At 51.8% G+C, this 19,840-nt stretch overlaps 8 protein-coding genes across 8 annotated transcripts; 5 read left to right on the forward strand and 3 right to left on the reverse strand.

Moving 5' to 3' along the window:
• Nucleotides 1-21: 21 nt before the first annotated feature.
• On the forward strand, nt 22-4,717 carry N0V89_002313 (uncharacterized protein; the record flags this gene model as incomplete). Its single annotated transcript, XM_056211123.1, has 6 exons — nt 22-298; nt 353-555; nt 605-864; nt 913-1,999; nt 3,734-3,890; nt 3,945-4,717. 6 exons carry the CDS (start codon nt 22-24, stop codon nt 4,715-4,717), a joined length of 2,757 nt encoding a protein of 918 aa, XP_056074596.1.
• Nucleotides 4,718-5,427: 710 nt separating this feature from the next.
• Nucleotides 5,428-6,040, reverse strand: N0V89_002314 (uncharacterized protein; the record flags this gene model as incomplete). Its single annotated transcript, XM_056211124.1, has 2 exons — nt 5,428-5,842; nt 5,889-6,040. The coding sequence occupies 2 exons, from the start codon at nt 6,038-6,040 to the stop codon at nt 5,428-5,430; spliced, it is 567 nt and encodes a 188-aa protein (XP_056074597.1).
• An 838-nt stretch (nt 6,041-6,878) lies between these two features.
• On the reverse strand, nt 6,879-8,205 carry N0V89_002315 (uncharacterized protein; the record flags this gene model as incomplete). Its single annotated transcript, XM_056211125.1, has 3 exons — nt 6,879-7,795; nt 7,999-8,116; nt 8,197-8,205. 3 exons carry the CDS (start codon nt 8,203-8,205, stop codon nt 6,879-6,881), a joined length of 1,044 nt encoding a protein of 347 aa, XP_056074598.1.
• A 475-nt stretch (nt 8,206-8,680) lies between these two features.
• Nucleotides 8,681-10,050, reverse strand: N0V89_002316 (uncharacterized protein; the record flags this gene model as incomplete). The annotated part of the gene is made up of 2 exons (XM_056211126.1): nt 8,681-9,733; nt 9,787-10,050. The coding sequence occupies 2 exons, from the start codon at nt 10,048-10,050 to the stop codon at nt 8,681-8,683; spliced, it is 1,317 nt and encodes a 438-aa protein (XP_056074599.1).
• A 1,796-nt stretch (nt 10,051-11,846) lies between these two features.
• N0V89_002317 (uncharacterized protein) lies at nt 11,847-12,167 on the forward strand (the record flags this gene model as incomplete). The annotated part of the gene is made up of 1 exon (XM_056211127.1): nt 11,847-12,167. The coding sequence occupies one exon, from the start codon at nt 11,847-11,849 to the stop codon at nt 12,165-12,167; it is 321 nt and encodes a 106-aa protein (XP_056074600.1).
• Nucleotides 12,168-12,909: 742 nt separating this feature from the next.
• Nucleotides 12,910-14,578, forward strand: N0V89_002318 (uncharacterized protein; the record flags this gene model as incomplete). Its single annotated transcript, XM_056211128.1, has 3 exons — nt 12,910-12,984; nt 13,032-13,634; nt 13,682-14,578. 3 exons carry the CDS (start codon nt 12,910-12,912, stop codon nt 14,576-14,578), a joined length of 1,575 nt encoding a protein of 524 aa, XP_056074601.1.
• Nucleotides 14,579-16,093: 1,515 nt separating this feature from the next.
• Nucleotides 16,094-16,852, forward strand: N0V89_002319 (uncharacterized protein; the record flags this gene model as incomplete). The annotated part of the gene is made up of 1 exon (XM_056211129.1): nt 16,094-16,852. The coding sequence occupies one exon, from the start codon at nt 16,094-16,096 to the stop codon at nt 16,850-16,852; it is 759 nt and encodes a 252-aa protein (XP_056074602.1).
• A 709-nt stretch (nt 16,853-17,561) lies between these two features.
• N0V89_002320 (uncharacterized protein) lies at nt 17,562-18,817 on the forward strand (the record flags this gene model as incomplete). The annotated part of the gene is made up of 5 exons (XM_056211130.1): nt 17,562-17,666; nt 17,736-17,879; nt 17,928-17,981; nt 18,028-18,325; nt 18,378-18,817. The coding sequence occupies 5 exons, from the start codon at nt 17,562-17,564 to the stop codon at nt 18,815-18,817; spliced, it is 1,041 nt and encodes a 346-aa protein (XP_056074603.1).
• Nucleotides 18,818-19,840: the final 1,023 nt, after the last annotated feature.

Raw genomic sequence — 19,840 nt, forward strand, 5'->3', positions numbered from 1 at the left:
GGCGTCAACCTCGCGTCTACCATGCCTTCTTTCCTTTCTTCCGCCATCCGAGCGAAGAAGTCACTCAAAGCTCTTGCAATGGGCTCGAAGGCGCCGCCTGAAAGCGAGGGCATATCTCCATTGGACTGTATCTTTGCATGCTCAGTCTGCGGTGACGTCTTTTCCGACATTTATAAACAGCATGATACGGTGCACGGCCTCTCCGACGGCATCAATCCCAAAGACCGGATTGTGACTCGTCTTTACGTTACAAGTTGCTGTCATGTCATCTGCATCAAGCACATTGAAGGCGGCAGTGGTAAGTTCGCTAAAGCCTCGTTCAATTCGCCCGCTAATGCGCTTGCAAATGCAGGTCCTGCATTCCATCAAGCTAACCAGCAGCCGCAAGCACCCTGCCCCGTATGCGTGAAAGAGAGCGGCGACGACACGGCAAGACAGCTGTTCTCGGTGCGTGGCTTCAACGAGGACGAACATGATCCTGCGATACCCAAGTTTTGGTTCAAAGCTCCGCCCATGAAGCTGGATGGTAAAGACCAGGAAATTGAGGCTTTGCGGGTCTGTACACCTACGTTTTTACCGTGATTCAGCAACTGACGAAACCCAGTTCCAGTACCTCGCTCTAATACGATTCAGCAAGAATATCGCCACTTCCTACCGGCAGACCGTAAAGAGTAGCGCCGAGACTGAAGCCAAAATCCGGAACATGCTGCTTCTAGCAGCGGAAGAACACGAGAAGGCCAAGAGCGTTCAGAAGGAGCTGGAGCGGCTTCGTCCACTCGAAGGTGAAGTGCAGAAATTGCATAGACTTGAAGCGAGATTACCCGCTACTCGACACTATCTCGGTCTAATTCCAAAGCTGATCGAGTATGTGAGGTGCTAACGGTGCAGATCTGCATAGCTAACAAAATGCAGGCAAAACACTCGGATGCAGCAACGCTTGGCTTCTCTGGGATTTGCGATGAGCTTGGAGCGTATGCCGAGCTTCAATGAGCCCTTCGCTTTCGACGAGGTCGATGAGTATGTTGAAAGCATGGAAGGCGATCTGCCTACGGACTTCAGGAAGACTGGCTCCAGTCATACGGTCGGGCGTTCTGCGCATACTACAGGCTTCGGCAAAGAGATGGAAGAGGATATGTCTACAAGCGCTCAACATCAGCGCCCGCTCAAGCGATCAAGGATTGATTCTCCTGCAAGAGCGAACAATATCCACGCAGCGCCTTCGAGCCGCGACGTGATGCCACCACCCTCTAAACCACTCTCCAAGATGAAATCGATCCGAAAGATAATTCCCAATCTTCGTAACAGGTTCACCAACGGACGTTCTTCCGAAGCGCCGGCTCATAAGTCTCCCTCTGGTACAGATATAAGAATGTACGACAACGGCCAACGGGAGGTCGTCGACGACTCTTCGCAGCCGAGTGAAGTCGATGAGCGATCGCCCACACGTCACGGTATTCTATCGGATGCGCCGTACATGACAGGCGCGCTGCCGGCGGATAATCGTCCCAATATGCCGCCACAATCAGGGTTTCTTTCAGGCCTCGGTATACACAGTAACGAATCGGACTTTACTTTCGAGTCGCCTTCAGTTCTGAAGGTGCTTAATCAACGGCCAGGCAAGCTGCCTACTGACTCGTCGTACATTCGCCTGCTTGATGGGCTTGGCCAACATACAGGTCTTGATCTGGGGCTGGAGGATCCGCGGCATCGAAACCATGGAGACGGTGCTATGAATCACTCACCCGAGCGATACAAGCTGCGTTCAAACCCGACAGGAATCCAGACACAAAACCAGCAGAAGCAATGGAACTCCGGTCATGCTTTCTTACAGCAGTCACAGACTAATGCTAAATCGACCTCGGCTTACTATCAGTCTGGCCTAAATCATTACAAGAATAACGATGCCATGATTAACAATCCTCGGGATCGCACATTAGTGAGCCCGATCACACCAGCACCCGCACGGTCGCAACGACCTCCAGACGAGGTTGACCACGTGGTAAGTCCTTTCTTTGGAAGCAGCAGTCATCGTTCGAAGCCATTCTCGAGGTCCCAGTTCGCTGAACCCGACATTAGTTCACGTCGCTCCGCAACCTATCAATCGCGCCACCACAAGCCCTCTACGGACACGGACTGGCGTGAGCCGCGCAATTTGAATGGTCTCTCCTTCTTCGACTCGCCCATGAACGAGAGAAATGAGTGTATTGATTGGAGAAGAGAGCCAAGACAGAAGGTTTATGCAATGGCTCTACCACAACATCAGCATCAAAATATCAGCGCTCAAGGTTTCCTGATGAGGCCGGATACAGAATGCTCGCCAAGTGGACAAGGTGGATCGTACAGATCGTACAGACCTCTCGACCAGTCTTCATTATTGCCAATGCAAACTCAAGATCATTCTGCAACTTTGTTATCATCTTCCGGTCGTTCTTCGCATACACGGGCTACTCGACTTCCATCGGCAATGCCGTCCATGGTTCCTGGCTCTTCTCCACGCCGGAGAACACAGACGGGCAATTTTGGGTTACCTGGTGTAAGAAGCAGCCATCATCCACGGTCACACATACCTGATTATGCATCTGTAAGTCCGGCGAGACCGGCCTATTCGAGTGCGAGGCGACGCGTCATTCGGCGATGAATATTTTGATGCTATGTATGTGGTCATGTCAATCAATGGAGTTCCAAATGCGATAGCTTGCCCATCTCTGGACTGCATGTTGAAGAAACATCTGCGTCTAGCTTGCTTCCTATATCTCTCGGAGAAATGGACCGTTCCTTTCAGAGGCCAAGGCCATCATCTCCTGTGATCGTGCGATATCCAGGTCAACAACCTCGGTGGTCGTTCCATCCAACACGTACGCAAAGTGAATCAGCGCGTGCGATCCACGTCAACTGTACCCGGAGATCTCGGGACGGATGCCCTTTTAACCAAAACTTGATCGTCACCAGTAACTATTAGCGCTTCTGTATCTTGATTACCAAGCTTTCACTGCACCTCCTTCAGCAATTTGAGCGTACGCTGACAACAATGCTGCTTTAGGCGCGGGGCAGCGCTTCCGTATGTCTTCACGTTTACTAAGGGTATCCCAGAAACCAGGTCGATCGTTGCGCAAGCTTGGATTTCGGCGAAATTATCATGCAAGAGAATGCCGCATGCAATATGCAGGAACTTTTAGATTGCCGGCATTTAATCTACGCAACCCAAATTTTACATGCTAGCGGCGGCGTTTCAGAAGTCACCCGCCACCAGCCGCAAGATTTAGCACGACATCACGAGAGGGAATTTTGTTTCGAATCGCATGTTTTAGCACGTTTGGGCGTTTCCGCGAATAGGATCCCCGGTCTCCCCGCGTTGTCAACTCGTAATTCCCCACCACTCGTGTTACCTAAGCTGGCCTTTAATCTGGACAAGCAATTTATCCTCGGCTGTGTCTAGCTAGATGAGGGCTGGAGCGGCGTTGAGCCGCAATGTTCATAGTAGACTGAGGGACCGGTCTAGTTTGGAGCGGTTCATTTGGAGAGCGGATGGATTCGATCCGTACCGGAAAGGGGTGGGTGTAGTACCTGAGCATGGATACAGGAGTATAAAGATGATGTTTGCCCTCATGCAGATGTTTGGTAGGCTCTGCGATTCCTTCGACTGGGACATTCTCTTGGTACTCGGAAAAAAGAAACAGCTATGCGTTTCGAACTACTTGCAACTTTGGCTTTGGCCTCAAGTGCACTTGCGCAGACTCGCAAGTTGAAATGGTTTGGCATCAATGAGTCGGGTGCTGAGTTCGGCGAAGGGACATACCCTGGAACATATGGCAAGCACTTCATCTGGTACGATTTCAACACGATCGATCAGTTCATTGCCCAGGGCATGAACATGTTTCGTCTGAATTTCGGTGAGACATCCTTCATCGCTCAAAAACAAGGCCAAGAGAACTAACATGTACCAGCCATGGAACGCCTCACACCCAACAACCTTACCGGCGCCTTCGACCAATACTACCTCGGCAACCTCACCGAGCAAGTAAACTACATCACCCAGAAAGGCGCTTACGCCATGATTCAACCCCATAATTACGGCCGTTTCTACTCCAACATCATCACTGACACTGCCGGCTTCAAGACCTGGTGGCAGAATGTCGCCGCTAAGTTTAAGGACAACGAGCTGGTTGTATTCGACACTAATAACGAGTATCATGACCTACCTCAAACCCTCGTCTTCGACCTTAACCAGGCTGCTATTGATGGTGTCCGTGCTGCCGGTGCCACTAAGCAGTACATCACTCCTGAGGGCAACAGCTGGTCCGGCGCGTGGACGTGGGTTTCCTCCGGCAACGGCGCCTCACTCGTCAATCTGAAGGATCCCCAGAATAAGCTTGTCTACCAGATGCACCAGTACCTCGACACGGACGGCTCGGGTACCCACGCTGAATGCGTCAGCGCGACCATTTTCAAGGAGCGTCTGCAGGCTGCGACGCAGTGGCTCAAGGACAACAAGAAGGTCGGCGTCATCGGCGAATATGCCGGCGGAAACAACACTCAGTGTATTACCGCTCTCCAAGATGGTCTCAACTACCTCGACCAAAATTCTGATGTCTGGTACGGCGCACTCTGGTGGGCTGCGGGCCCGTGGTGGTCAGACTACATTTTCAGCATGGAACCTACCAGTGGAACCGCATGGAATATTGTGCTGCCCAAGATTAAGAGCTATTTTGTGTCTTAGGCGGACAGGAAGATGGAAAAGGAGAAGCTTCGATTCGTGTGCATAGATTTATCAACTTCGTTATGAAACTACATCATGTCCATCATTCCGTGTACCCTTCCTTTCACTGACAGAAAAAAAATCCAGCAGGCGGACGCGAGTCTGTTCATCGTTAGTGACTATGTCCCGGAAAGTACGCGAAAAGTGCGCGAGAAGCGGCATCACCCATTCGCCTGCGCTGACGTACTCTCAGGAAGCATTTCAGGCGCAGTTCAGTCGGCTTGAACATGGTGACGCGAGGCTCTAGGATGATGCCGTAGTAGAGGAAAACAGGAAGCCGAGAGTCAACGTTCCCCGTAGAGCGAAATTAACTTTTATATTGCCCGAAGGAGTTAAAGGTGATTCGGGAGGTAATTGCCAGAGATGCGCTGTTTCTAGATTAGGTAGGTGAGATCACGCGCCATGTGGATTCATGCGTTCTGAGAACGAAACATGGCCTGCGATGTATTGAGAGAGTTTCAACGGAGGTGGATGGGGTGCTTTCTGAGTCGGCGGCGTTGCTGGTGCCTGGGTTGGCTCGATTCGCGATGAGTTTATCAATGAGCTTGATGCGAATACATCCAGACAAGAGATGGAAGACAACACCCGTTGTGTCCAAAAGGGTTACATTGTGCTGAATGGGGCGTGTAAATCTTGTTGATGCTTCCTATTGAAACTCCAGACCCAACCTCCTAATCAACTCTTTTCCACCAAAGCACCCCTATACCCCCACCCCTCTCGCTCCCGATCCGCAATAGCGTATCCCTTCCCTCCTTGATGACCGTGTAGTTCCTCTTCTGCTGGGTACCCACCCACGTCGGCACATTAGCCACCACCAGCGGCCCGTGGAATAACTGTCCACCCGTCTTGTTTGCCGGCAACGCCTCATTCACGCTGAATGGGCCTGCATATCCAAGGCTGTGTTTTCCAATGAGCGCCCAGTCAGCGTCGGAGTCGTTCTCTTGGTAGGGAAATGTCAGGTTGGGACGGAAGGCGGGCTCAGTGGCGACAATCGTGGCGGACATGTAGCCGGATTTTGAATAGGTGAGGATGCCGACTGGGGCCTCTCCATAGGCGGCGTCGGGGACGGGGACGTTGTTTAGAGTGCTGGGGAGGTTAGGTGATGGTGGGGAAAGAGAGGGAGGCGACGGACCTGCTAGTGTTGACGAGGGTGTATGTTCCTGCTAGTGCGTTGATGATGTCTTGTGTTTTTACTGGCTTAGATCTCGGCGGTGTATTTGCGCTTGGGAGAGCGGTGGTGAGCGACGCGCTCGCGAGGGCCGCGAGGATTGTGTGGAGGTGCATCTTCACGCACCAACAGCTTGTGGCCTGGGGTTGTCAAAGATGCTCTTTGGACGACTCCTCTCTTTGGTCAAGACTTTAGAGATTGGCCGGGTCTCGTGGCTCTTTCATAGCTCAGGGCTGTACCTGACTATTTGTACCGCAAGCCCTGCTTACCCACAGATCAACTGCTCGCTTCCAGACGACGCCTCCGGCCAAATCTGGATCATGGAAACAAAGGATGGCGATGGCGCGGTGACCAATCCGTGATGTTCGTGCACCGGGATCCGTCCGTATCCGTAAGGTCGCGAAAGGTTTCATGCAAAGTAGACGCATCTCCGAAATAGCGCCATGAGCACGGTAATCTCAAGAAACGCCGTGAAGAAACGCCGTAGACTCGCAGCCGAAGCTCATCAATGATGCAAGCAACAATGCCAGAGCGGTTGGAGTTCACGGTCACGGGTCGGTGCAAAGGAGGAATCGGGATGTCTTCACAGAGGTCGAAAAGTGGCAGTCATTGTAGGTGTTACGGAAGGCGCAAATGTACCAAGATATGCCCCGGACTTGGGTGCTTGGTACCCCGCCCTGCGCTACTTTTTAGCCCCAACGGCTTCATCGACAGACCAAGCCAACCAATTGTGTCAACGTCTATGACCCGGTACCTGTTTCCTGCTGGGTCTTCGTACACGCCATGTCGATTCCTGCAGGGACGGCGAAGCGAACGTTTTGCGGCCGAAGAGACCTGGGCTGACGTGAACTATAGAACAATTCACTCGAATTTCGGACGCTAGCATGGCTGGTCAAGCATTTCTGACCGGGCGCGCCAAACATCAGACAGCTCTACATACAACTAATCATCCCTTTACGGCTTCCCCTCCCAAGCCTTCCCGAGATACTCCTCCAACCCCGTAAACTTATACTCCGGAAACCTCTTGTTCCACTCATCACTCACATCCCACGCACCCCGCAAAATACCTTTGAAGAACATGATAACAAACTCCTTCGAGAACGCATCTCTGCTCTCGTTCGGAATCACCGGATGGCTCATCTGCGGCACCCAGCTCGCGGTTAGCACATCGTTCTCGATTTCTTCGCCCTTGACGTGCTCCACCGTCCACTCACCACCTCGTAGCTGCTTACCCAGCGCGACGAGTTCATTAATCGTGGTGCGCGCGCCTTGCATACCACCGATGGTGGGCCAGGGTTCAGGGGAGTCGAGCGCGAGGTTGAGCACATCCGAAATGTCCGCTATAGCAGTCACGACAATGGGCTGGTTCCCGTTATCCAAGATCATGGCGCGTCGCTTCTCGAAATCAATGAAAAATGGCCACGTGATGAGGTTTGGACTCAGGGGGTTCGGATGCGCAAAATAATCCATGAAGATACTCGGCTGGAAGAGACAGTACCCCATCTGCCCCAGCTCTCCCTTTCCCTTAAGTTCCGCGAGGTACTCGGCAATAGCGTCCTTGTTAGCGTAGGGCGGACACCCGTTATTATTCTTAATCCCCCATTCTGAGGGCGCGAAACGCTTCACGCCGGCGGCGATGCATGCGTGGATAAGGTTCTTCTGGACGGTGCAATTGGTGTCGAGGTGGACTACGAGGAAGGAGAGGCAGATGTCGAAGCCTTGAAGAGCGGATGTGAGGGAGGCGCGGTCGGTGTAATCGACTTTCTTGTAGGAGACGCCTGGAGTGAGGGTTGTGGGGCTTGAGCGCGTGAAGATGGTAATTTCATGGTTTCCCGACCCAATGGGCCTGCGAAGGATTTCTGTGGCAACATCTGTCTAGGTGTGAGCATGGGCGTGTGGGAGGGGCGCTCGACAGAGTATGTGAAAGTGATTGTAAAGGTGCTGGAGTTTACGAGTATTGGAGCTACCCTCTCAAATAAAGCTCTGGCCAGCACCCAGGTGGACCCATGGAGTGTAGTTTCAACAAGGGAAAGAGGAACGTACTGCCTGTACCACCGGCAACAGCGATGCGTACCATCTTTTTCCTTGTTACTTGGCCTATCGATCTCGGCGTCCTTGAGTATGATTTGCAGTAATGGAGGTAGAGGGTTTCGGATAGTGTTCTTATGCGACCAGACTATTTCACAGTCGGGCTACGTTGTCGAACCCTTCGAGCGCTTCGGACGTTGAGGCTAAGCTTCGGACAGGAGCAGTCTTGCTTTGTACAGCTAACCTTACTCATGTGAAGTGGAACCACATGGTTTCTTGCGTCATGCTTCATATGCTCCATGCCGGACTTTGGCGGGGCTAGAGACGGCCCGAAGTGGCGGCCCGAAGTGGGATGGATCCTGTGTTTTCGTGTGTTTGCTCCCCAAGCAGGCCAGGATGTATGTGGACCACAAGTTTGTTGAACTTCGGAACTTCAGAATGGCTTCGCGGAAAGTATAACTGTGCAGTGATTCGATGTTATACAAAGCCCCTCTAAGTGCTGACTGAGGAAGCATAGGCTCTGTAACATAAATGTCTTAACTCCGTGTGCACATTCATGGAGAGCTTGGCTCTTGCCAAGTTCATGTGCAAAGTCGCTCATGATGGTATCGTGCATGTAGGTGATGGAGCTCGGTAGGGAAAGAACTCATGCGCACATTGTACCCTGGTATGACTCATCCACTTTCGCAAGAGACACACAACATACACATTTCATAGAACTCCACAGTCTATGGATCGATGAGCGGTACAGCAGGCAGCGGCTTCTCAGGCAACGGCTTGCTCGGCAGGGGCTTGTTCGTCTGAATCTCATCCGAGTACGAAGGCGGACTGTCCTCAGGCTCATCTCGATACCCTTCGTCTCTGCTCTCTCTGTCCCTGTAGGCGTTCTCGTCTGTATATCCACCGGCTAGCAACTGTGCATCCTCCTCGTCACCTCCATCCCGCCGCATGCGTGCCCAGACTTGGTCCATACCGTCCCATCGCGCGAGCTCTCTCTGGCTCTTAACCGCAAAGAATAGCCACCAGGAGAACCATAAGCAGGCAAGGCCAAGAGCGACGAAGCCTAAGACGGTGAAGACAATGTCCCAGCGCCATTCATGGACCACGACGCCGAAGCCTTGGCGCAATGAGCCATTCTTCCCGTAGCCACCCCATTCTTCGGCAAGGTAGACGATGTGGCCATCCGAGCGTACGATGTCGTTTCCAAAGAAGCGGCGCAACTTATCCCACAACCCAAGCTTCTCAATTCGCGGTACCTCAGCACGTCTTTGTGAAAATTCGATGCTGGCGATCTCATATTCATACTGTGTTTCCGCCTCCTGGTAGCCGCCGGATAAAGGACTTGCTGCCTGATTGTGACCACCTGAATTCTCTTCTTGTAGTTCTTTACCTTGCATTATGATGCGCAGCACTGACTGGTCATCGCTCCCAAATACACGTCCCGTATCTTTGGGTGGCCCATTGGTGCCTCCAATTGCGTCGAACGTAATTTCCCATTTCTCAGTCTGAGTCTCGGGGTGCGACTCCAACCATTTTGAGTAGTAATCGAAATCCAGATCGGTATTTGATGTGACTGATTCAATGCAGTCGCAATCGTGGCTCTCGTCTCGGCATTTGCGGGCACATGCCAGGGTATCCGCGAGCTCGCTGCGCGTGAAGTTCGGTGGTATCTGCGGCGTCGATATGTACGGTGGATGCGGATTTGTAGACAGCGACGGAAATATTGGCTTGCCATTCAGCAGTAGCGTACCGTGGTCGCGCGTAAGGGAAATGTTGAAGAACTGCGGCGCAGCACTGGTCAGCTTGCACTCCTCTCGGAGAAGTCGATGCTCACTAGATCGTTCTCCTTCTCCGTAAGATTGTACGTTCTGTTCTCGCGCTCGCCAGAGAACTCTTGCACAGCACAGTCCGGGCAGGCTATTTTCGCGATGTAGTATGCACCAGGGGTAACAGTCGTGACAGGCTTCATGGGTCGGCTGCACTCGACATTCATTCTGCCATCGTGGCTGGCGCAGTCGAGCGACAGCTCCGGGATACCATAGGCGACATGTGCGAAGAACAACGAAAGTAACGGTAGAGCATATGGCAGCGAACGCATGTTTGGTGGTTCGGAAGGGCAGCGACAGCGGGACGATCGCCGTTGAGGAGCGGACCACCTCTCGGTTCTTGGCGTGGGGGTGCAGCTGTCTCACAGGTGTCTATGATTGTTGACAGTACCTGCGAGCTCTTAAGAGTCACCTTATGTAAATTGTATAATCCTGCTATCGCACCTTGTACTCGTATGATTGACCGTATAGGTTTACAAAGAAGGAAAACAAATAGTGAAAGCCTCTACGCAGCACCTGGGCAGGCAGCCAAGGACGATGAAAGACATCTAGCTCACCTACCGAGTACCATTTCCCGAGATCCCAATACTCGTTGCCGCCAATGAAAGATCATGCTAGTAGTCATATAGAATCGCTTGCTTTCGGATCGGATCTTCATAACATCATCGTAGCTCTCCCTAAAGGTGTGACAGAATCCGGGCTGGAAATTCTTCGAGCTCGAACCAAAATACTGCGAGCCCCCTTCATCAAATTCTTCCTTCGACAGCGTAGGATGTCTATTCAGCCCGGAATACTCGAATCCCACTTGATAATCGCCGATATTAGCACTCTTCTCCTCACCATGTTTCCTGAGAAATGTCGCGTCCACGTTGGGTTCGATCTTCCACTCGGTGTACATCTGTAAGAGCTGATGTTTCAACTCCTCACGTGGATCCATGGTAAATGGCTCCGTCCGTGTCTCGGTCCCATGGTCAAATAGCGTGATTTGAACGCCGCAGTTCCAGATTGGGTTGATATCTGGATGATAGAACTCCACCTTGCCAACCATGCGGCCTCCGTAATGCTGGTCCCTAAATTCCTTCTTGTAGACGCTGTACTGCTCTGGTAGATCATCAATGAATTTCTTGCAGGCCTTCGGGATTGTTCGGTGGTATCCCACGGGTGGGAGGACATATTCGTGAAGGACAAGTGAACAGCGTCTGAGTTGGATCAGCGGAGGGTTTGTTGCACTCCAAGTGTAACAGTGTATGGAGCTTATTGTTGGAAGGTAGAAGTGAATGGGAAACAGCACCAGAGAGAGAAGTATTATACGTCTATGACGATGCGTCCAACGCCTGACCCTGAACTTAGAGCAGAAGCACGGCTGAGCAATAACAATGACTGAACATTGGGGCTGCCGCAATTGAATAAGTGGGAGTAAATTCGTTAGCTCGACTCGTCGGGCGGCATTATGATTCCCGGGAGCGCCCCAGCCGTATCGAATGTCGGTACAAGGGGCATCACGCAGATAGTGCAGCTTGTGGCCACATGGTGTAAGTAGTACCGTCAGGTAGTGATGCATCATAACAATCTGCAGTCATGCTGGGCTCGTGGTGCTTTTACGGCGCGGGCTCATCGCATGAATGAACGACGCGGACAGCAGCAATGGTGACACAAGTTAGTGCGCCCCCCAGGTATTCCCATCACCAATTTGTTGATGTTCTTGACTGTGGATCAACTCGCAACTATCCTTGAGCAGGCATAGACTTTCCAGTGACTACGTGCTGCGACAGTGTCGCAGTAGTTTGCAAGTGGCGAACGAGCGCAGTCGGCAACAATGAATAACATCATCATTCACAAGGAAAGTCGTGAGTAATCTGAAAGGGATATGTGAATACAAGGATCCGAATTCGTGATGGTTCCTGATCGCCCGTCGTGGTTGTGGAACATGACGTCATTGTCGTCACTCTCAGCCCACGCATCTCTCAGGAACCTATAACAAGTGCAAACGCCTCCACATCTCTAGCTGGACGCAAAACCGACATATACATCAATTGAAGCATAAGAAACGACACACCGTACAACCACAATGTCCAACCAACACTCCTCAACCTTCCAATCCGCCTCCTACTCCTTTTCCTCGTCTACCGTCAACGGAGAGACCCGCTCCCGCAGCGAAGCGACCTACAGCGACCCCTCTGGTACTAAAGTCCACCGTTCTTCTCAAGACCCGGGCCAAGCGGCGCGCATAGAGAAATTGGAGTATGACAACGCTGGAAGGCGGATTGAGGACGCGGGTGCAAGGGGCAGGATCGAGGACGTGACAGACAAGGAAGAGCAGGAACAGAGGAATAGGGAGTATGAGGAGAGGATCGAGGACGAGTATGCGAAGAGGGAAGGTGGTGCTTAGAAGAGAAAATGAAGGCGAATAATTCGGGAAGCAGGTCATGAGGAAACAAGATTGCGAGAAGTGGATGTAGGAACAGAAGTAATGAAGCAGAGGGAACATAATCGCCGTGGAAACCGTATCGTTAATGTAATTGTACCGTTCAAGAATGATTGACTTCACCTTTGTGTACTTGCACCATACTGTGACACCGAGCACCTCGGTTCAGGCCTTGCTATCGTGCTATACCGAGATAGAAAGAATCGCGAACCCAATATCCGGTCCCATCCACCTTGAGAAACCCTACACGCTCCCCTCCCATTCCGACGCTAAACCTTGAACCTGAGTATCCGCGCCAAACTGGAATATCCGCCACGCTAGCGCAATGCATTATCGCACACTTGTCTCAGACACCAATACCCGCGAATACCCGCCACAGCCCGCTAGATATGTACACGACCTCCCGCATTTGAAAACCTGCACATGACCAGTTTGCTCGCTGAAAACCCCTAGATAACCCGTATCCACCGATAAAACGCCAGCAAAGTTGCTGACAATGAAATCATGGCTGATTGTGTAGTGGCATTTCAAGGAGGCCGGATGGCGGTGGGGATGACGGGGTATAAAGAGTGATGGGAAAGTCCGGTTTGCTTTGCTTCTTGAAAAGGGATTCGTCGAAACACAGACAAACGTTAGAGTAGACTAGAGATCTCGACGTGTCTTTGTGTTGATGGTCGGACTGTAGCAGATCCTTCAGTGATCCATCATGGAGTTCCTCCTCAGCCTTCTCACCTCTCCACCCCTCCTCCTAGCCTCCGTCTTTGGCCTCGTCTTCCTCTATGTACGTATCGCTTCCCGTCTTCGTACCCAGTCTTTGACAGTCCATAGATCTTCGGATCAACAGTATACCGCCTGACCCTCCACCCCCTCGCCCGCTATCCCGGCCCAAAACTCGCTGCCATAACCGACATCTACCTAACCTACTACGCCTACCGTGGCTCCCGACATCTCGCCTTCCAGCGCGCCCACGAACAATATGGGCCCTATGTGCGTCTCGGACCCAACACGCTCTCATGCAACACCTCCACGGCCCTCAAAACCATCTACGGGTTCCGCGCCAATGTGCGAAAAGCAGACTTCTACACCGCATTCCCAGCGAACAAAAATACCGTCAATGTCCACAGCAGCATCGATAAGATGCAGCATGCGCGGAAGAGGAGAGTGATGAGCCATGCCTTTAGCGATCAAGCAATCAAGAGTCTGGAAAAGTATATTTTGGCGAATGTAAGGACTGCCTGCCGGTTGTTGGGGGAGAAGAAGGGCGGAGAGAAGGGGTGGAACGACCCGTGGAATGCGGCGGACTGGTGTAATTGGTTGGTGTTCGACATCATGGGTGATTTGGTGTTTGGTAAGACGTTCGGGATGTTGGAAAGTCCCGTAAACCGGTTTGCCGTGGATTTGGTCGGGAATGCGGCGCATAGGCATTTGATCGTAAGTTCTGTTTCTAGAGGTAGTGGAGCGGATGCTGATGTGAGCAGTGTGGAACGCATTTGACGATACACAATTGGCACTTGGATAAGATCCTTTTCCGGAAAATTGCAGCTCAGCGAGGGCAGTACATGCAATACAGCAAGGCCCAGGCAATGGAAAGAACGAAAATGGGGCTCGATGTAGACCGCAGAGATTTCTTCTACCATCTGTTGAACGCGAAGGATTCCGAGACCGGTAACGGATTCAGCATGGACGAGCTGTGGGGCGAGTCGAATCTATTGATCATTGCTGGCTCGGACACGACATCTACCGCCATGGCTGCCACGTTCTTCTACCTGGCCCACAACCTGATGACGCTCCAGAAATTGTGCCAGGAAGTACGTAATACATTCTCTGATGTTGAGGAGATTGTTTCAGGGCCGAAGCTCAGTAGGTGCGCATATCTGCGTGCATGCATCGACGAGTCCATGCGCATGACACCTCCAGTTGCTGGTGCTCTTCCACGGCAAGTCCTTTCAGGTGGCATCGATATCGACGGTCACCATATTCCCGCTGGAGTCGATGTGGGCGTTCCGCATTACGCGGTTCACCATAATGCCGACTACTTCCCTCGTCCTTTCGATTACGTGCCCGAGCGATGGCTTTCAGATCCGGCCGCGAACCCATTGCATAATAAACTTTCAGACGCCCATGCTGCGTTCTGTCCTTTCAGCATAGGCCCAAGAGGGTGCATTGGCAAGGGGTTGGCGTATGTAGAGTTGAGTATTACCATTGCACGAGTACTGTTCATGTATGATCTGAAGTTGGCACCTGGCTCGACGTTGGGCGCAGGGCGCAAGGATTTGGAAGACGGAAGGACGCGGGCGACGGAGTACCAAATCGAGGACCGGTTTGCCAGCACGAAGGATGGGCCCTTGTTGCAGTTCCGACCAAGGAACTCGTGATCCGTTTCTCGGTTAGTTCATTGGCAACCTCCTTGAGGCGATACTAGTTCCATTTCCTTGTACCAACAACAGAGTCTGGGACTGACATGCGGATCTATCACGTTAAAGTATCTTCATCCTCAACTCGTCCTCCTCACATACTTAAGATTGCTTCCTTCGCCGACCCAATGCCATTTGATCCATTGCTCATACGTAGTCCTGCGAACAGAACCAGTAAGTAATTTCCTCTGAAGGAGAAAACAAAGGCTCGGGAAACTAATTCCCACGTGGTGTTTGTTGACGTTTGCGCATACCAGCCTCTATGAATCAATTTGCAAGTAAGATTCCCTTTGTTGATTGGATGTACCCTGATACCAGTTCGGCAGGCTGACACCGAAGTGGTTAACCAAATAGAGTATAGTTTCGAAGTACTTGTTCGGCCTTTTGGGGCTGGCTCGCATTTGAAACTGTACATAAAACTGGAGGTGAAGTCCTCGGAACCCTTCCTACGTCATGTGATTTTTTCCACTGGCCAATATGACTTCAACGATGTGTTCCTGCAATCTCCATATGCAGAATCAATCAAGATTTACGCGGTTGATCCAGCTCCGCAAACAGTGCCTCTGAGGTCATTGACGTGCTCATTTAGTGACATTCTACTTGTCCAAGGTAGGGGGCGACATCGGCTGTGAAGCTAAATGTGTGATGTCGCCTGCCTGATGGGAAAATGGAGATGAGAGACTTGCATTGACCTGAAATGCACGTTGAAGGCATCCAAGTCGCGAAAAAGCCGTTGATCAGAGGATATTCGGATACAACCAGGGCTGCTGCATTGAAGGCTTAATCCATGGCGGCATGGTACGCAAATATTCCACAGTTCCTGCGCACTACCAATGATGCTGGTGGGAAAACGAAGGATGCAAGTCAATGGTACTAGCGATCGCAAGGCAGTGCCAATTAACGCTATCGATAGGAGCATGTGATATTTCTTGGCATTTCCAATTGAACTTTTCTTGGGCGCGCTCCCATCACGAACGAATCAATTGCGACAACATCTGCCACCCTTCTCTCGTGCGACATTCCGATACATCTCACGGTAGAACTTCGATACTTGTCCACCATGGCTTTGCCCCGCGTCGGCTCGTTGGGACGCGGCCTTGTCTCCAGGGGTTTTGCAACACGCGTTGCGAACTCTGTTCTCCTGTCCGAGCGCATCACAATCCCACATCGTTCATTTGTCTCGACATCTCGCTACCTACAGGAGGCTATCCAGAATACTACAAGTGGCTCTGCAACTCCAACATCTCCGGCTTCTCATCAGGCCTCAATACCCGAAGGACAGCGAAAGAAAAACGCCCGTTCAGTCAAAGTACTCAAAGTACCAAGGCGTGCTGTTAGGAGTCAAGTGGAATCAATCTTCACCAACGCAGGATTCAAGGTGTACGTTTGAACAATACTTTCCCGGACACGAAACGCTTCAAAACATCACGTGACCTATACTGACTCGTTCACTCTAGTGTTGATATACATAAGAACATGGATCGCTTTAGATATGACGGTGATACGTCTGCGTCAGTAGAGTTGACAGATGAACAGCAAGCCCAGAAAGCTGTCCAGGTACTCAACGGCAACGACTCCCTCGGCAGCCCGGTGTATCTGAGGCCCTTGAACCCGGAATTCGATTGGGACGCTTTCCACACAGCGGATCGCACCTACTCCCGCTTTGTCCGCGAAGACGAAGCTGGAACTAGGAAAGCAGTCCAACCCTTTATCGAAGGCCGTCGTGTTCGCATCGCTGTCAAATCACCTGCTTGGGGCAACAAAGGCGAGTCGCCAACTCAGCGCCGTGACACAGATTTGAAAGCCCTAGAGCGTGCCTTCGATCGGTTTGGCATCGAGTCGATCAGTCGGCTAACCCCCCAGTTCGGACACACGACCTACCAACCCAAGTTCTTCTGCCACATCGACTTCACTACCAAGGAAGGCGCCGATGAGGCCATCCGCGCGATCCATGATACAGAAATTGAGGGCGTGCTCGTCTGGGCGAAGCGCTCCGAGGTCGACTCGACCAAAGCGTTCCAGATCGGAAAGGTGGACAAGGGCTTGTTGGTTGAACTGCAAGAAAAGGGCCTGGCGCCACCGGATTCAGAGATTCACCCAGATTGGGTATCAAAATCCGCAAAGAAGGACCCAATGAACTTTGACCGTCACCGGAATTGGCAGGATAAGACCAGGCCACCTCACAAGCGTGCTTATCGCTCGAAATACGAGACGGTGGAGACAGCAGCGGAGTGAACCTAGGGCAACGAGGAGGGAATCTTTGGAGGAAGCAGTGTATTATAGCGGGATTCCACGTGAAACATTCCAGCATTGTTCGGCACTCTGCAGTCTCAGAGCTGTGTATCATAGTCTGTATCAGTCATATTGTAGCATTTGGAAATTAGCGTGGTGGAGGTCTCATTCCTTATTCGGGATCGAATGGTCGGGGTGTCTGTACAATGCACCCGATTCAAAACACTTGCGAACGGCGAATGACCAGACAAGCTTCTCTTAACCATCGCCGCAATCTATCGTATCCATGATCTCATGTATCAAGAAGAATGTACAATTACAGCAGCAGTTGCTGTCATTGATAGCTGTGCAGCACAGCAGGTAGGAAATTGCCACCGAGATGCTGCAGCCTCCGCCCATCAACAACACAGCACCACAGATGCATAGCCCGCCCCGCGACACCAACTCCGCGAGCGCCCGCCAGCAATCCCGCCAGTGCATCCGCCTCCTCATCCGGTCAACTCTAGGCGCGAAGCATCGAATCACGCTTCCGGCCTCCACTTCGCGAGCCAATCAGCGCTCGCTACGTTTAACATCCCAATCGTCGCCGGGTCACCGCACTTTACCTGCATGCAGAGCCACCTAGGCCCGACATGACGCGCGAATCCTAAAACGCGCACTGGGTTTGTTTAAATGCAAGGTTGCCCCAGATCTCAACGTTGCAAGCAGCACAATGGCCGACACACCAGCTCCAGCAGCTCCACCCGTCCCGACGACGTATCGCGAGCGACTTGCACAATTTCGTATCTTGGAAGAGAAGAGATTTGAATTGATTGATGTATGACTCCTTGTCAGGGTTTAGGTGTCAATCGGGCTAAGACGCGTTGCTGATCTTCACGTTGGGTAGGAATTGCTGGAAAAGCTCGAGAAAACCGAAGCGAAGCTTGCACAGACCGAGCTCGACCTTAATTCAGAGCAAAATGTCCGACGCACACTGCAGGCTGAGGTCGTGGAGGCAAGAGAGAAGGAGAGTGCGATGGCACAGAGACAGGTCCGCTTTGCTTCGGGCCTCAACACGTTCGTCTCTCATGCGATTTAGGCACGACGACCATTTGCGCTTGTCCTTATTGACGCCGATGCGGACGGATTCTTAGTGCGTCATTTTCCTTTGTCTGGAGGTACCCAGCTAATGCAAGTAGTTCCAAGACAAGTATCTGACAAGGAAAGCACAAGGCGGCGAGCAGTTGGCAGATGAGCTCCTGATACGGATAAGGGAATATCTTAGGCCACAATTCGACGATGCAGATAGCATTGATATCCTCGTACGAGTGTATGCCAACCTTGAAGGCATGGCGAACTACCTTGTACGGCAAGACAAGGTGAGGAACCTGGGTGCCCTCCGCGCTATGTCGACGGGCTTCTGCGGGCGGATCTCGAGTTTCGACTTCATCGATATTGGCGTCGGTAAAGAGGGCAGTTCAGGACGTAAGCTTCGAGGTACGGACAACTCCAGTGCCTGTCTGATGTCATCAAGCTCACCAGCCTGCAGAGAATCTATCCTTTTACACATCAAGCGTGCATCTCCGCCATGTCATCGTGGCGTGCTCACCTGCGGACTTGCCCGCCTCGCTTCTATCGAACATGCCGCTGGAGAAAGTCACGCTGGTAGAGTCGATGCCGCTGCCAACAGCCCTCACCACGCTTCCTATCAAGATTACCAAATTTACGACACTGTTCCCGCCTCCGCCATCACCCAAATCACCACGACCACGAGGGCGCAACGGAGCACAATTGCAGCTCATGCAGCAAGAAGATACTGAGGGTGGCGCAACTTGGCTGGTGATCAACCCCGAGAGGAGCAAGTCTCAGGGCGGTGCGCTGCGAAGACGGAACCAGTCGGAAGACGAGAACTCGAGTCTGAGTATCTCAATCGGACCAGACAATACAGTGAGCGTTGACAGTGGGAGACGGCGGCGTATCATGGGATAAAACTGTATTCGCCAGGCCGATCAGGCTCGAGAGCATCCAGGATAGCATTGGCGTCAAGACAAAAAAGGCGCATAGAGTTATCGGTTTAGATTGATCTGCATTTTCAACATAAGCGTTATAGCATAAGCATACTCTCATCACGAACCTATCTGTTTAATCCATGCCAATTTTACTGGTCGATATCAATGAACAATCGTCCAGGCAGCCGAGTATCTCACACGATAGTGTGGGTCATCATCCCGCTCATAGAACGACTCATCCGTCGGGCCACCGCGAAAGGCATATCCGAACCAAAACCCTCCTGCCGTGCTGCCGCTATTGGTTGCTGCATCAAGTTCAAGACTGACCATGGACTGGTCATATATGATCTTCCTGTTTTGAGGATCATACCTTAGAAAGCAAGCGCGCTAGTACAGGCTGTAAAGCTCGTACACGCTGCGAGAGCATGTGTACCCCAAGTGGTGGCATTGAAATCTGTCAGATTAGCATTATCGCCCGCGATGACGTTTTCAGGGAAGAGATTCGAATCAGTGACCCAAATAAGAGGCTGAGTTAGTTCGATTGGCTTGAAGGCGGCTGCAACGGAGGTGGTCGAATGGAACAAGACTGAGGCCGCGGGATTGGGAAGGCTAAGGAATCATATGTTGGAGTGTGCTTGTATTGGACAAGATAACAACTTAGATATGTTTGCTGGAAAGTATGCCCTTTCAGATTTAGATCCTTGATCTATTCTGTAAGCAAATGCCGCGTGGTAGTGTTGACCTGATTATATTCCGATGCTCTCTTTGGCAGCCTAGGGCATTTGTAGAGTGCATATACCTTCTTCAAAGGTGATGTGGTTATGACGCGGGCAACTGTGTCACTTCAAATACGATTAATCGTAATGTCACACTTACAATAGCGCGTTCACAGTGTTAGCTACCGAGCGATGGCTTCCGCTACTGTCTCGCATATCTTCCATCAACACTATCTAACCAATCGCCCAAGAATTTGCCGCCGTGTCCTCGTCAATCAAGGCAACCT

This window comes from Didymosphaeria variabile (genome assembly GCF_027946475.1).
Source record: "Didymosphaeria variabile strain IMI 356815 chromosome Unknown scaffold_2, whole genome shotgun sequence".
Taxonomy (NCBI): domain Eukaryota; kingdom Fungi; phylum Ascomycota; class Dothideomycetes; order Pleosporales; family Didymosphaeriaceae; genus Didymosphaeria; species Didymosphaeria variabile.